This window comes from Dipteris shenzhenensis, chromosome 10, assembly GCF_047967505.1.
Source record: "Dipteris shenzhenensis isolate YYH24624 ecotype China chromosome 10, Dip_SZ_1.0, whole genome shotgun sequence".
NCBI lineage: Eukaryota > Viridiplantae > Streptophyta > Polypodiopsida > Gleicheniales > Dipteridaceae > Dipteris > Dipteris shenzhenensis.
The window spans coordinates 21,987,942-22,000,864 of record NC_141605.1 but is presented as its reverse complement, the minus strand read 5'-3'; the positions used below and the strand labels follow the sequence as shown (position 1 = coordinate 22,000,864).

General features: G+C 44.3%; 1 protein-coding gene across 2 annotated transcripts in view; it reads right to left on the bottom strand.

The window, feature by feature from the left end:
* The window catches only part of LOC147897553 (metal transporter Nramp1-like), a 42,580-nt gene extending 30,974 nt beyond the window's left edge, over nucleotides 1-11,606 (bottom strand). For both annotated transcript variants that reach the window (XR_015541662.1, XM_087380211.1), the window contains exons 1-4: nucleotides 11,409-11,606; nucleotides 10,500-10,578; nucleotides 10,365-10,405; nucleotides 10,021-10,099 (exon numbers count right to left, since the gene is read on the bottom strand). Coding sequence is in view for 1 of the 2 variants with exons in the window: in XM_087380211.1 (XP_087236337.1) it covers nucleotides 10,021-10,099; nucleotides 10,365-10,405; nucleotides 10,500-10,578; nucleotides 11,409-11,492 (283 nt within the window). In the remaining variant the exon portion in view is untranslated. The remainder of the gene's footprint in view (nucleotides 1-10,020; nucleotides 10,100-10,364; nucleotides 10,406-10,499; nucleotides 10,579-11,408) is intronic.
* Nucleotides 11,607-12,923: the final 1,317 nt, after the last annotated feature.

The window sequence follows — 12,923 nt, the reverse complement described above, 5'->3', positions numbered from 1 at the left end:
CAACAATGCCAGTTCCCGTCTCACCTCATCTGCACCAGCCACAAGCCAATGGGTAGGCATCATGGGCCAACAACCAGAAGAACTATGAGATCTTCCTTGGGCTGAAGCTGGTCCAAAGACAGGAGCAAAATCTGGTATGACCTCAAGGGGTAGTTGTTGCTCCGCCCAATGGTGCTCTTGTGACCCAAGACAAGGCATCCAGCTACAACCACCACCTCTATCTTCTCTGTATGCCAGGTCTAGAATGGTTAGAACCATTCCCCATCGTCCCACCGAATCTCCCAGAGCAACTGACCATCTCAAAACCATTACCACCACTGTGTGAGTTCATCTCTGTAAGGTCTAGGATCAATGGCCCACCTCCCACCTAGTCGTCCATCGAAGCCACTAGGTCTCTAGCTCCCGGCTCTGACTCTACCTGCAATAAACCTCCCTTGTCGATTCTTTAAAAAATCGGGTATGGCTCAAAATATAATAGCCCATATAGAAAAATTTGAGTGGAACCCCCATCTTGGAAAACTAGCCAAATCGTTTAGGACGGTCTGCCAAATCGTGGGTCACTCTAAGCCACTCCCCCCACGCCTCCAGAATGGCTGCATCAGTCTCCTCTATCCTACAACCAGCTCCCGTCACATGCAACAGCACACTAAGTTGCTCCTCCAAGTGCTCCGGAAGCCAACTCCAAGTTCCCGTGGAACAGTCGGGCCCTCTTTTCCACTGACTAAGCACCAGCACGCTGCAATTTACCAAGCCATGGCCAAAAGAACCTAGTTCACTGCCGCTAAAATTGTCCCTGCTAGGGACAGCTTGGCTTGAGTTCTAGTAAAGCAGTTTATGTTGCACGCTCTCTAGAACCGAGGCTATTTGCTGCTCCATCAAAATGTCCAATCCACCTGGCATCCTAAGTATCTGTCATCTTATCCATCTGAAGCTAGGATCAACCCCCTAGGTAAGTACATCCTCTATCACTGTGAGGAAGGCGACTAATTTGTTCCAGTTAACCTTGGCCCTAGATGCCAAGTAGTAAATCTCTAGCAGGTACGCATCGTCTCCAAGCTGGTTGCTGAGCCCTCTACATATAAGGTCGTGTCATCTAGAAGCTCTCAAGTAAACAGCTCCTCCTCCTCCTCCAAGATTGGAAGAAGCATCCATGCTAGGCCTACATCCTTTTATGCAAGGATTCCAAGGCCTCTACCAAAAAGAAAAACAAGAAGGGGACCACAAGGCAGCCCTATCAAATTGAGCAGCATAGGGGGATCCTCACGCCAGTATCAACAGCCACGCACCTGGAAGATTCCAAGCACTTCATGCTGTCATTCACCTTCACAAACGCCTCTGACTCTCGTCGGCCCACATCTCAATGTCAGACATCTTCATGGTGGCTTCTAGGTCAGCATATCTGACCTCAGTAACGCATGGAGATGTCACCAAGAACAATTCTTTGATTACCACAGTAGCTTTGGCTTTTGTATCAGCATCTGAATCTGAGTCAAACTCCTCCTTGTTCTTATGATCCGCCTTCTTTTTGCAATCCTTTGCAAAATGGCCTGGCTCAACACAATAAAAACACTTAATCTTGTGCGTCCACTTCTTGGAAGTGTCATCTTCATCTCCAAAATCATTCTTCTTAGACTTGCCACCGTTAGGCTTGCCCTTTCCTTTGCCAACTTTATCATTTGCCAGCAACGCCTTGTCATTGTTGTCGTTGTTATACAGCTTCTCCCTAGATTCTTCCTCGAGCAGTAATGGACCCAACTCCTCAAAAGTCAGAGGTTTGGCCCTCTATCCTACTATCACAGTCATAACGAAGCTCTTGAAACTCTATGGTAGCCTCCGAAATACCATCAAGGCCAACTGGTCCGAGTCTACCTTCTGACCAACCGATCCCTCACCACCTTGACCTTCATCGAGTGGTCATGTACCAAATCTCCCTCATCCATATCCAAGTTGTAGAGCTGATGCTGAAGAAGCAAGATCCCGGATGTGTTATCTGTCTCATACGGATGCTTCAGAATGGCCCACACCTCTACCGACATGTCGGTCCTCTGGATGTGAGGAAGCACAGAGTTTGTCATAGTCCCTATGATCATTGCCACGGCGTGGGCATCTCTATCTTCCCATGCTTCGAGCTCCTCTACATCTACTAGTATAAGTATCCTCCCCTTGTTGTCCATCACATACTTTTTAAAGCCCTGGGATGTGAAATAAATAAATTCCCTATGCATTTAGCTTTCCACGAAAATTGACATTTAAACATAACCCTCCCATTGAATGCACATATTTTACACTTGCCCTTCCCTTTGTCCCCTCCCCCTGTCACTCAGAAGAGGTTTTCTTTTAAATTACTTTAAACAAGCATCAACTACGCACACTTGTTTTGCTACTTGAACATTTTCTATTGATACCATAGCTAAACATCCCGCTTGAATTCTAATGAGAATGCACATTTTTGCAAACAACCTTCTTAGTTAGCCCTTTTATGATGGTGCACGTATATATGCAATGATTTATGTCTACCGTCTCTCACTTTAAGGATTGGAGACTTGAGCTTGTCCCATTGCCTTGATCTTCAACTTCTCTTTAATACCGCGATGTGATGGAGGTTTATTCAAGGGTTATGCTTTACATGAAGTGAAGATATTAGAAAGTAAGTTCCATTGGCCCAACTTTATTTAATTGGGTCCTCGGTTAGACAATACACCAAAAGGACCCAAAACCTTCAGAATTTATACATCTCCTTCCGTTTGAAGCCGCTCGTTGTCAGTTTCCACAGTTTTCGAGCCAATAAATGACTCCGGATGTTCACCTTCCACATAGGATAGTTGGTCCCATCCAGTTTCCCAGACTCTCCAACGTTAGGGATGGTGAAAAAGAACCAGATTGGGGTAGGAGGAAGGAAGAGAAGGGGCTCAAGAGGCTTCTGCTTCTGAAATCGCCATCTTTGCTGCTAAACCACACAGCAAAATCAAAAAGCAAACTCAACCTTCTATAGAACATAGCTCTATACGCACCTAACTGAACCTGAGTCACCCTCTTTCTCGCAAGGGCAAGTCCTCCAATCGTGGAAGTCAATTCCCAATCAGGGTCGTCCTTCAACAAGGTCCTTGCCTTCAAGCTCCCACACTTGTGAGCCTCCTACTTGGGCTCTAATATCAAGTTAGAAATTAACCAACAGAGGGTACGCACAGTAGAAGACTGATAGAATAGCCCAAGATCTCACACAGTGTGTGTGGTGAGTGGAATCACAAACTTCTTAGCTTATGTGCTTCAAATAGATGTGCAGACTAGTAAATAGACAATGATCCAGCCAGATATAGAAACCACCAAAACAATAACTATGGACACAATACAAAAGACATAGATCCAAAGTCCCACCAGAGCATGGTCCTTTGATCCTACCACAAGGTACTTCTACTATCTACCAGATATCTCTAGAACAATGAGCCCCCGTGCTCCACCTCGAGCATATGTAGACTCTCCTCTCCGTCCAGATTCCTTCCACCTTTCTGTCCGGAAGCCAGCCTTGGTGGGCAGCACCTGAAGCTCAGTCTGCAGCCCTATGTTAGCCTCCTCCTCCTCTTGTGTGTAGGTCCAAGGGATGGCTTCCTGCTGCTCCTGTCAGCTCCTCAACTGCTGCTGCAAGTGATCCTCTTGTAGGATCTTACCAAGCAACGTTGGAAGGGTGATTTGAGACAATGAGCTTTGGGTGGTGAGACGAAAGAGCACCAAAACTTCTTTAGTGCTTAACGTAATACTTTAATTAGATGGCTTTGTGAGCACCGTATATTAGGTCTAGATTAAACCGACCCAGCAGCTCCATAAATGCGCCTTTTTGGGGCTCAAAACTAGGGGCCCTTGGCCCACAACACTAGGGCTTTGGCCCTCACATCAAGGCAGGGCCCCAGTCCCTAGGTCTGCTCTATATAAGGCCTGGTTGGCTGCCTCCAAGCAGCCCAACCAGCCTCTCTCTATGGCAGATCCGTGTGCTGATCTGTCCCAGCTCTGCTGCGCCATTTTCTGGCTGCCTGAACTGCCCACACGTCTGCACCTCTATCCCTCTTCTCTTGGGTCCCTTCTGCTGTCCTCTGGTCCCCCTTATGCTCCTGCAGATCAGCCAGGTACCCTTGTCTTCTCTTCTCTCTTTTCTGGGCATATTTTGCCCTAGGTCTCCCTCCCCGACGCTCTCCTCATTTGGGGGCTTACGGATGGGGATTCCAACAGAGAGGGCTTTGCGCCACTGATAGTCATCAGAGTCTTTATTGGCAGCAGGTCCAAGATGGGAGCTCCATGATTGACCAAGACTCAGGGATTATGACCACCTAGGATACAGGGCGCGGGAGGTCAGAGGATGATTTGGAATGGGTTGTTGTTCCAAAATGAAAAGATTTGTGTACCTGGTGTGTCAAATCTTTAGATCCAAGATTCTCTGGGAGTGTCATGATGCACCTAGTGCGGGGCATCGAAGAGTAAACCAGATGCCGTCTCCCGTCAAGCATACTTTTTACTAGCCTAAGGTGCGGAATTTGTTCAAAACTATGTTGTAGGTTGCCACGTTTATAAAGTCACCAAGGCTGAATGCCTTTGGAGAACGGGTTTATTACAGCCTTTGGAAATCCCTAGTAATAAATGGGAAAGTATTTCCATGGATTTTATTTCAGGTTTGCCAAGAACGTGCATGGGTCATGATGCCATATGGGTTAGAGTAGACCATTTGACAAAGATGGCTAGATTCTTACCTACTCGAACAACCGTTACAGCAAGTCAATGGGCTCAACACTTTGTCGACCAAATATTTCGTCTCTATGGGTTGCTTGCTGACATAAGTCAATGGTAGGGATTCTAAGTTTACGAGTGAATTCTGGATACTTGTCTTTGGCAAGTTAGATACCACTCTTAGTTTAAGTTCCTTTAAACATGCACAATCTGATGGTCAAACGGAAATAGTCAACTAAATTTTGGAAGATATGCTTCAGGCATATGTTTCCAAGAGACATTCTTCGTGGGAAGAATATCTACCCATGCTTGAATTTGCTTATAACAGTGCACAACATTCAAGTACATGGTTCAGTCCTTTTATGCTTGTATACGACAACCCAAGTCACGAGTAATGGTAGGATTCAAGGGAATTAAAAATGATGCTGTCAAATCCTTCTTGCAAGATATGCAAAAAATGTTACATTTGCCAAGGAGTCTATTAGAAGTGCCCAAGATCGGGATAGATTTTCTTCTAATAGAGACATCGTTCTTTGAGAGAGTTCTCGGAAGAAATGAGGGTATTTTTACGAGTCCCCAAGGAATCCAAGAGCCTAAGTACTGGTAAGGTTAAGAAGTTATCCCCTAGATACGTACATTTCGGATTAAAACAAGAATTGGACAAGCTACATTTGAATTGTAATCTCCTAATGTAACAGTTCATCCAATCTTTCATGTTAGTAGACTAAAGGAAGTACTGGGTGTTGAGGAGGATCGTGTCAAGGAGGATTCTACATGGGAGGCATTGACTAACCTTCAAAGAGAGTTTCCAGACTTTCTTATGAACTCAAGAGGGAGTTCTTAGAGGAGGGGGAGTATGTCATGTGCACGGACAATATCTGACGAGTGCTTTAGGCGAACAAGACTAGCTCAAGAAGGCTGGGGAGGCTTAGGCCTAGGCAGGCGATTCTCGGGTTGAGTTGCAAGGGCACACATGGATTAGGGTTCGAATTAGGGTTTTTGCTATTTTTAGCGCACTCATTATGAGCCTATATAAGGAGCCCAAGGATTATTTCTGTGGCACAAGTCCGAGCCAGCTTAGCTCTTCCCTGCTAGTCTAGATCTTGGATCGTGTTGCGGACCCGCACCTACTTTCTAGCATAGCCCAAGACCCAACAGGTAATCCAAGGCCCTCGGGCACCACGTGGTGGTATGGAACACCAGGCTGGTTGGGATCATGTGCCAACAGCTCAGCTCGTGGCTCGGAGGGGACGTCCGAATTCTCAAGTGTGAGCTAGCCTGATCCCATCTTCGTCATTTCTATGTTTGTTTGCAAGTCCAAGATTTTAGGAGCCTGGGAGGACGTGTCAGTGTCTCAACCATAACACCCACCCTAACTATACAAAGGTATGTTAAATCCTAATTGTCCCAAGTTAGGGGACCTTAGGTTAAACGGACCTCCACAAAACTTGACATGTTATGTCCCATCTAGCTTGCCACCCTCTCAGAAACTGGGAATCAACGTTTGTGAAGCCCAACCAAAGAGGAAACAAAGTACTAGCTCAACAAGTCAAACTCCTAACCTCACACTTGACACTAGCACACCAGACTAAGTTGGAGTCTCGTCCTCCCAAAGGTCCTCAACCTTTAGTTGTCCTACTACATCACTAACATTAGTCTTTTGGGTTGTGATACCCTATCAGATAATTGAGGCTTGCTTGCTAAAGCCAAACCCCCTCAGGGGAGTGTTCCTAGAGATCACCTGGCACTTGAGACCTCATTAGCAAACATGTGGACACATGCACATAGAAGGCAAACGCAAGTCCCAAGAAGAGAATGCTTAGCAAAGTCAACAACAAACTCAAGTATACCACTTTATAGGTATTTCTATTGGCTTCAAATGTGAAAGAATGTTTACTAGTCTATTATTACATCCTTTGCTAGTGCTGTGGGAGCACATGGCCATTGACTTCAAATGTGAAAGGATGTTTACTAGTATATTATTACATCCTTTGCTACTGCCAAGCGTTTCCTAAACCATTGAATTTGTTATAGCGTTTCCTAAACCATCACAAGGTCATGACATGGTTTGAATAGTGTTGGATAGGTTTAGTAAGCAAGCACCCTTTATTCGATGTAAGAAAACTTTGAAAGATATTAATCCTATCAACATGGTATCCCAAAGACACTTGTGTCTAACAAAGATAATAAGTTTTGACAATTTTTAGCAAGTAATATTCTACAATTTGGTACTAAGCTGGAATTTCCTCTTCTTTTCACTTTGAGACAAATGGATGAAGTGAGGCAGCCAACGAAGCATTGTTGTGGGGGGAAATCGCCTTTTTCCCAAAAAAGTAGCTACTCTTAGATGCTTTGAAATCATACAAGTAAAAGGAGAAAAGAGCTAAGTTGCGGCCTCACCAAGAACCAACTTATCGCCTAAACTAGCCTTGGAGCAAGCACCAACATCCAAGAACCCTCAATACCTTGCTTTCAAATCATCCAAGGTGTAAATAATTTCCAACGAATATGTCACCCTGCTATCACCACGCAGCATCCGCCTATCCAAAGATTCTAGGCTGTAGTACTGGCCACGGTCTCCCCAAACGCTGCATTCTGAAAAACTCGGAGGTAACTACCTAGGAGGGGGCTCCCGGAGCCTGAACGTCTCCAACTAAGCAAAAAATACCATCTCAATGAAGAAGTCATGCCCCTTCCATCAGCCGGCTACCACTTCCAACATGATTTCCTACTGATGAACATTGTCAAATCCCTGATATTAGGCCCCAACAAGAGCTGGCAGACAGTCCCCTGAAATCTTGTCATGCATAAGTGGTAAGTACCATCTCTCCCCATTTCAACAAGGGGCCAACGGGAAGTCCACCGTGCGCCACTAACTATAAAAAATAGGAAATCTTTCATGGCTTGAGGCTGGTCCACAGGAATTCATGCCCCTTCCATCAGCCGGCTACCATTTCCGACATGATTTCCAACTGATGAACATTGTCAAATCCCCGATATTAGGCCCCAACAAAGCGCTGGGAGACAGTCCCCTGAAATCTTGTCATGCATAAGTGGTAAGTAACATCTCTCCCCATTTCAACAAGGGGCCAACGTGAAGTCCACCATGCGCCACTAATTATAAAAAATAGGAAATCTTTCATGGCTTGAGGCTGGTCCACAGATAACAGTAGAAGAAATAAGAAATCTTTCGTGGCCAAAGGGTGGTCCAAAGCCACAACCAAAACAAGGTTTCCACATCCATTAGGTTTCTATAGTCATCAGCTATTTCCTAATACCTTTGTACAGCCCTTGGGAGGTGAGCCTTGGAGTGTAAGGTGATGATAATGAGGTCAGAATGAGATAACATAGAATACAAAGTGAGATGGACATGATCTCTAGAACCACTCGTCTTTTTGCATATTTTCACTCACATGCATAGTTGACAGATCACATTGAAAGCTATTGGCTAATGAAAATTTGGGGTTAATTCAAGTTCCCTAGTTTAACTTACAAGCCTAGCAAGTACAGTTTAATATATGCATTGGTAGAGGGGGAATGTGGTTGAAATTTTAAAAGGTCTAATGATGATTAATTAAACTAATGCAATTAATAACCCAAAGTTAGTTTAATTAAATATTTCGCAAGTAATCTTCCACCTAACACCAGCCTTCCATCCATGTGCTCCTTGCATCCTTGGCAATCCTTAAGCCTGCTTCAGATTGCCCTTCCTTCACCTAAGACTTGCTTTATTGCTGCTTTTGTTCGAATATGAGGGTCAGCAACTCACTTATGAGACCCCAAATGATGTAGACAAAGGGGCATGACACCCACAATAACTACCACATTAACAGGAGTATAGGCTGCTACCTGAGCAACCTAGGGATTTATGGGCTGCCTCGTGAGCAGCAAGTTGCAGCCATATTAGGCTGCATGATGAGCCACATGGTGCAGCATATCTATGCAACATCTAGCTGCTCCATGAACAGCGATGCAGCCACAACCACATGGACTGAGTGACCAGGAAAGGGCTTTGCCCTGGAAGAGTCCCACCATGGGCTGAGAGAATGTAGGGTCAGCCAAAGGGCCTGGAACAGGTTGGCCAAAAGAGTGGATCAGCCCACCATTTGAGGTCAGGTCGGAAGGGGAAGGTCAGCCATCCCTTAAATAATGGCCCTTAGGCAAGTCTGGCCCCTTTTGGTACTTGTTTGTAGCAGCACTCAGGCTGCAAGTGTTGTCCTAAAGTGGATGGCATACCTCAATGAACTAAGAATGGAGGATTATAATACTCACCCATTGCTTTCTCCCACATGTCCACGTTGCAGGTCAACAGCCAATTGGCCGCCACATAGCTAGCCTGGTCCCATGTGGCAGCCATGTAGGGTCAGCCCTACACCCCACTGCCAAGATCGGTCATGTGAGGTTCAGCCCTCAACCCCACTGCCAAGGTTGGTCTTGTGAAGGTTCAGCCCTCCATATGAGCAGGGGTTGCAAACCCCCCCCCCTCTGTTTAATCATGCAACCTCTCATCACTCCTTGAGGAGTATGGATGCTAAATGTAACGGTTCAGCCCTCCACTATCAGTAGAGGTTGCATCCCCCCACCTAATCACCCCTCACCGTATCTTTGTGAAGTATTGGTGCCTACTCAACTTTCAGTGAAGGAGGGCATTGCTTGGGAGAGCAGAAGCTGTACACTATTTGCTTAAGCCTATTTCGAGACAGCGTCATGCATTGGAAAGGGCCTGCCTTTGTTCATCCATCGTTGGTCTGCAACGTTTGCAAACTAGACTTATAAATACTTGATTTCTGTACGCATATGTGCTGGGGAATGTCTAAAGGGTTTGTTCTTTGGGTACGAGACTTGCAGGTCCAATGAATTTCTTTATTTTGACAGGCATATATTACTTTTCTTTGCTTCAAAAAGAGCTAGGATGCTCAAAGAACACTCAGATCTATCATTCACACTCAAGAGCCCTAAACCAATGGTAAAAAAGTCTGAGTGAACATATATTACTTTTCTTTATTTTGACAGGCATATATTACTTTTCTTTGCTTCAAAAAGAGCTAGAATGCTCAAAGAACACTCAGATCTATCATTCACACTCAAGAGCCCTAAACCAATACTGATATCCAGTACTCAATAAGAAAAAACGGTTGCTTCTTGCAAAATACGTCATAACTGGGGAGAAACACGTATGCACAACAGAAATGAACTACATAGATTACGAACACCTTGCAGCTGAGGCGCAAAATTCAAATAGAAAGATGCGTCCTTTTATCTTATTGAACACTTGTTCAGAAATTGTGTAAACAGAAGGTCTTTTACCAGTAACAACCCCCAGATTTGCTGCAAGTGACTGAATTAACAACGCAGCACAAGAGGCCAGAAGTATCACCCACAACAGCTGAAAAGGGGGAAAAATGACATGGTATCAGTTTGTCAACCAATCCCTCTCTAGATTTACAAAGCTCCGTTTCCATTGCAAGGAAAACGTCACATATCCTTTCATACTGAGCAATGAATTTTCCCTTGTCAAAGTCTGATATCCAAATCTGGGCTGAACACTCAATGGAGAAAAAGAAAACTAGATAGGAAAAGGTTAGCTGCAATAGTATAAAAGGAGATAACACTGAAATTATTGGCTTTAGCCTGAGTTGCAGCACACAAACCTCATATTTGTATTGCGCCCCTGATTGCAAATCGGTCTCAACTGCCAGAAAAGCTAAATATATAAGAATCAACCCCTTCATTTTAGCGGGCAAACTCAGTCGCTGCTTGGAAAGAGATTACTTTGGAAGACTTACAGTTTCCAGGATCAATGTAGGCTATAGCAACCAAAAATCCAGGACCTAGATATGCAAACAATGTTCTGAAGCCTCGTTTCTGCAAACAAGTTTCAAAGGGCCCATTCATAAGTTCTGATGATTACACCACGATAAGGAAAATCTGTCCAAATATAGGCTTGTAAACTAGCGAGGCCAGAAGTTTTCAACAAAGAATGGCATCGATTTTAACTACCATTTCACTCCCTAGTCATCAAATGGAGAATTCAGAAATAATTAGAGCTGTTAGTTTAGCCGGTCTAGCTATTTGAAAGATCCATCTGAAACCAGAAGAGCCAGCGCCTCTACAAAATGAGAGGGATTCCGAAATTGCGAACTAATAGTTCGTCCTTTTGCATGAAAACCCTCGAAAATTACAAGACATGACAGTCTTGGCTCTTGCGTTCGCAATGCAACCCTGAGTCCGCGGTCGCTCTTTTTATAACGATCTATAGTAGCTTCGCAAGTACAATCAAAATGTGTGCATTCTTTAAATTTTGTGTTCCTCCGGACGATCGAGAAAACTGCAATTCGGACGTTCACGGTGCCGATAATGAAATGCGAGCCATACGTGAGAGCGTGAGTCCTCTCTCTCTCTCTCTCTCTCTCTCTCTCTCTCTCTCTCTCTCTCTCTCTCTGTCTCTGGGAGAGAACCAGAGAGAGAGAGAGGGAGCGAGGCGCAACCAAACATGGAGCACCCATCTCTCTTCCTCGGGTCGAAGCAATCTCTCTATCTATCTATCTATCTCTGTTTCTTCCTGCAAAGCAACTTGGGTCGATCTAATTAAGCGCTCGCTCGCTCTCTCTCTCTCTCTCTCTCTCTCTCTCTCGCTCGCTCGCTCGCTCGCTCGCTGCAGCTCTCCCGCCTCGCCCATCACCCCTGGAGCTTACCTCTGGTACAGAGACTTGGTATGATGCAGCGCCGTCGGAAGAGAGGGAGGGCAAGCGGGTGTGGGAGAGAGGGGATTGAGCCATGGCAGAGAGAGGGCAGCAGCGGCAGCAGGAGGAAAGGGTGGCGAGGACGACAAAATGTGCGATTTTGCAAGGAAACAAACGAATAAGAAGCAGGACGGCTCACGTGCAAATGCTCAAATTTGACTCGATTCTCATCTTCTTTATCTTCTTTATCTTTATATTATAATTATAAATTATATAAATATAAATACATCACATTGCCCCCCTTTCGACACGTGTCCCTCTCAACCAGCTTACACGTGCTCCCCCCCAAAGACTCTTTTTTAATACAATATTCCCCATCTTTTCTTGATCTGTGCAGTCTCGAAAGGGAGAGGAGCGAGGCACACTGAGGAGAACCCTCCTTTAATGGCACTACCACACATCATTTGCCTTAATGGATTTTTAAATACAATATTCCCCATCTTTTCTTTTGACATCCCTCCTTCAATGGTGCCATGCAGCCCGCAACATCAATTCCTTGATGGAACAAGATTCCCCGTGTGCTCTTCTAGTGTCCAATCACTTTCCAACCCTAAAAATAGAAAATCCCCCCTCCAAACACTTAACAATAGTTCTAATAACAATTTAAAAATACCTTCAATAAACCGCCTAATGCCTTCTCTTTTAATAAAATTGGTTCCTAGCTACAAGGATAACATTTGCAAAATTATACAATGATGACACTTACAATAATAAAATTGGTTCCTAGCTACAAGGATAACATTTGCAAAATTATACAATGATGACACTTACAAGAAATTGATCTCTAAGCCTTTAAACCCACTTGAAGCTTTCAACGTGTCATTAAACAGTTGTTCATTTTACAAGCAAATTCGACTACTAAAAGAATAGGCAACAAAGAATTTCCACATATGGAAATGGAAACACTGTAAGTAGCTCATATAAGCCTCAATGCAAGCACAAAGTATAACAAATCATTGAAGAGCCAAGCCACTTGTCCCTTAGATTTAAAATAACAAAATGACCCCACAAACAATATCACGTATTAAATGATGACTAAGGTTAAAAATAGCAATGTGTTGGTTCATTCATTTCAAATACATAGCAATGTACCTATTGTTCACATCATTTTAAATTACGAGTATGACCTCAACAAAGGAGGCCAAGCCATGATGCATGTCTCGATGCCCTTAGACAGAAAGGCTTTAAGTTTTCAAAGCATGCAACATCCAATGTACTGAACGTGCATGGAAATAGGTGCAATATCAAATTTATCTCAAATTTAGAAGGAAGCAAAGTTATCTTGACCAAGGAGGACTACAAGAAAATGTGCTCTTACATACTTGAGTCTTTTGATTGGGGGACATAAGGTTGGTTTTATCAACCTTTATGCCCCTAACAATCGTGGGGACCATGTCCTCCTATGGAACGAACTTTTTTTAGAGCGATACATTGTTGGAAGAAGATCTTGCGGCTCAACATGACATG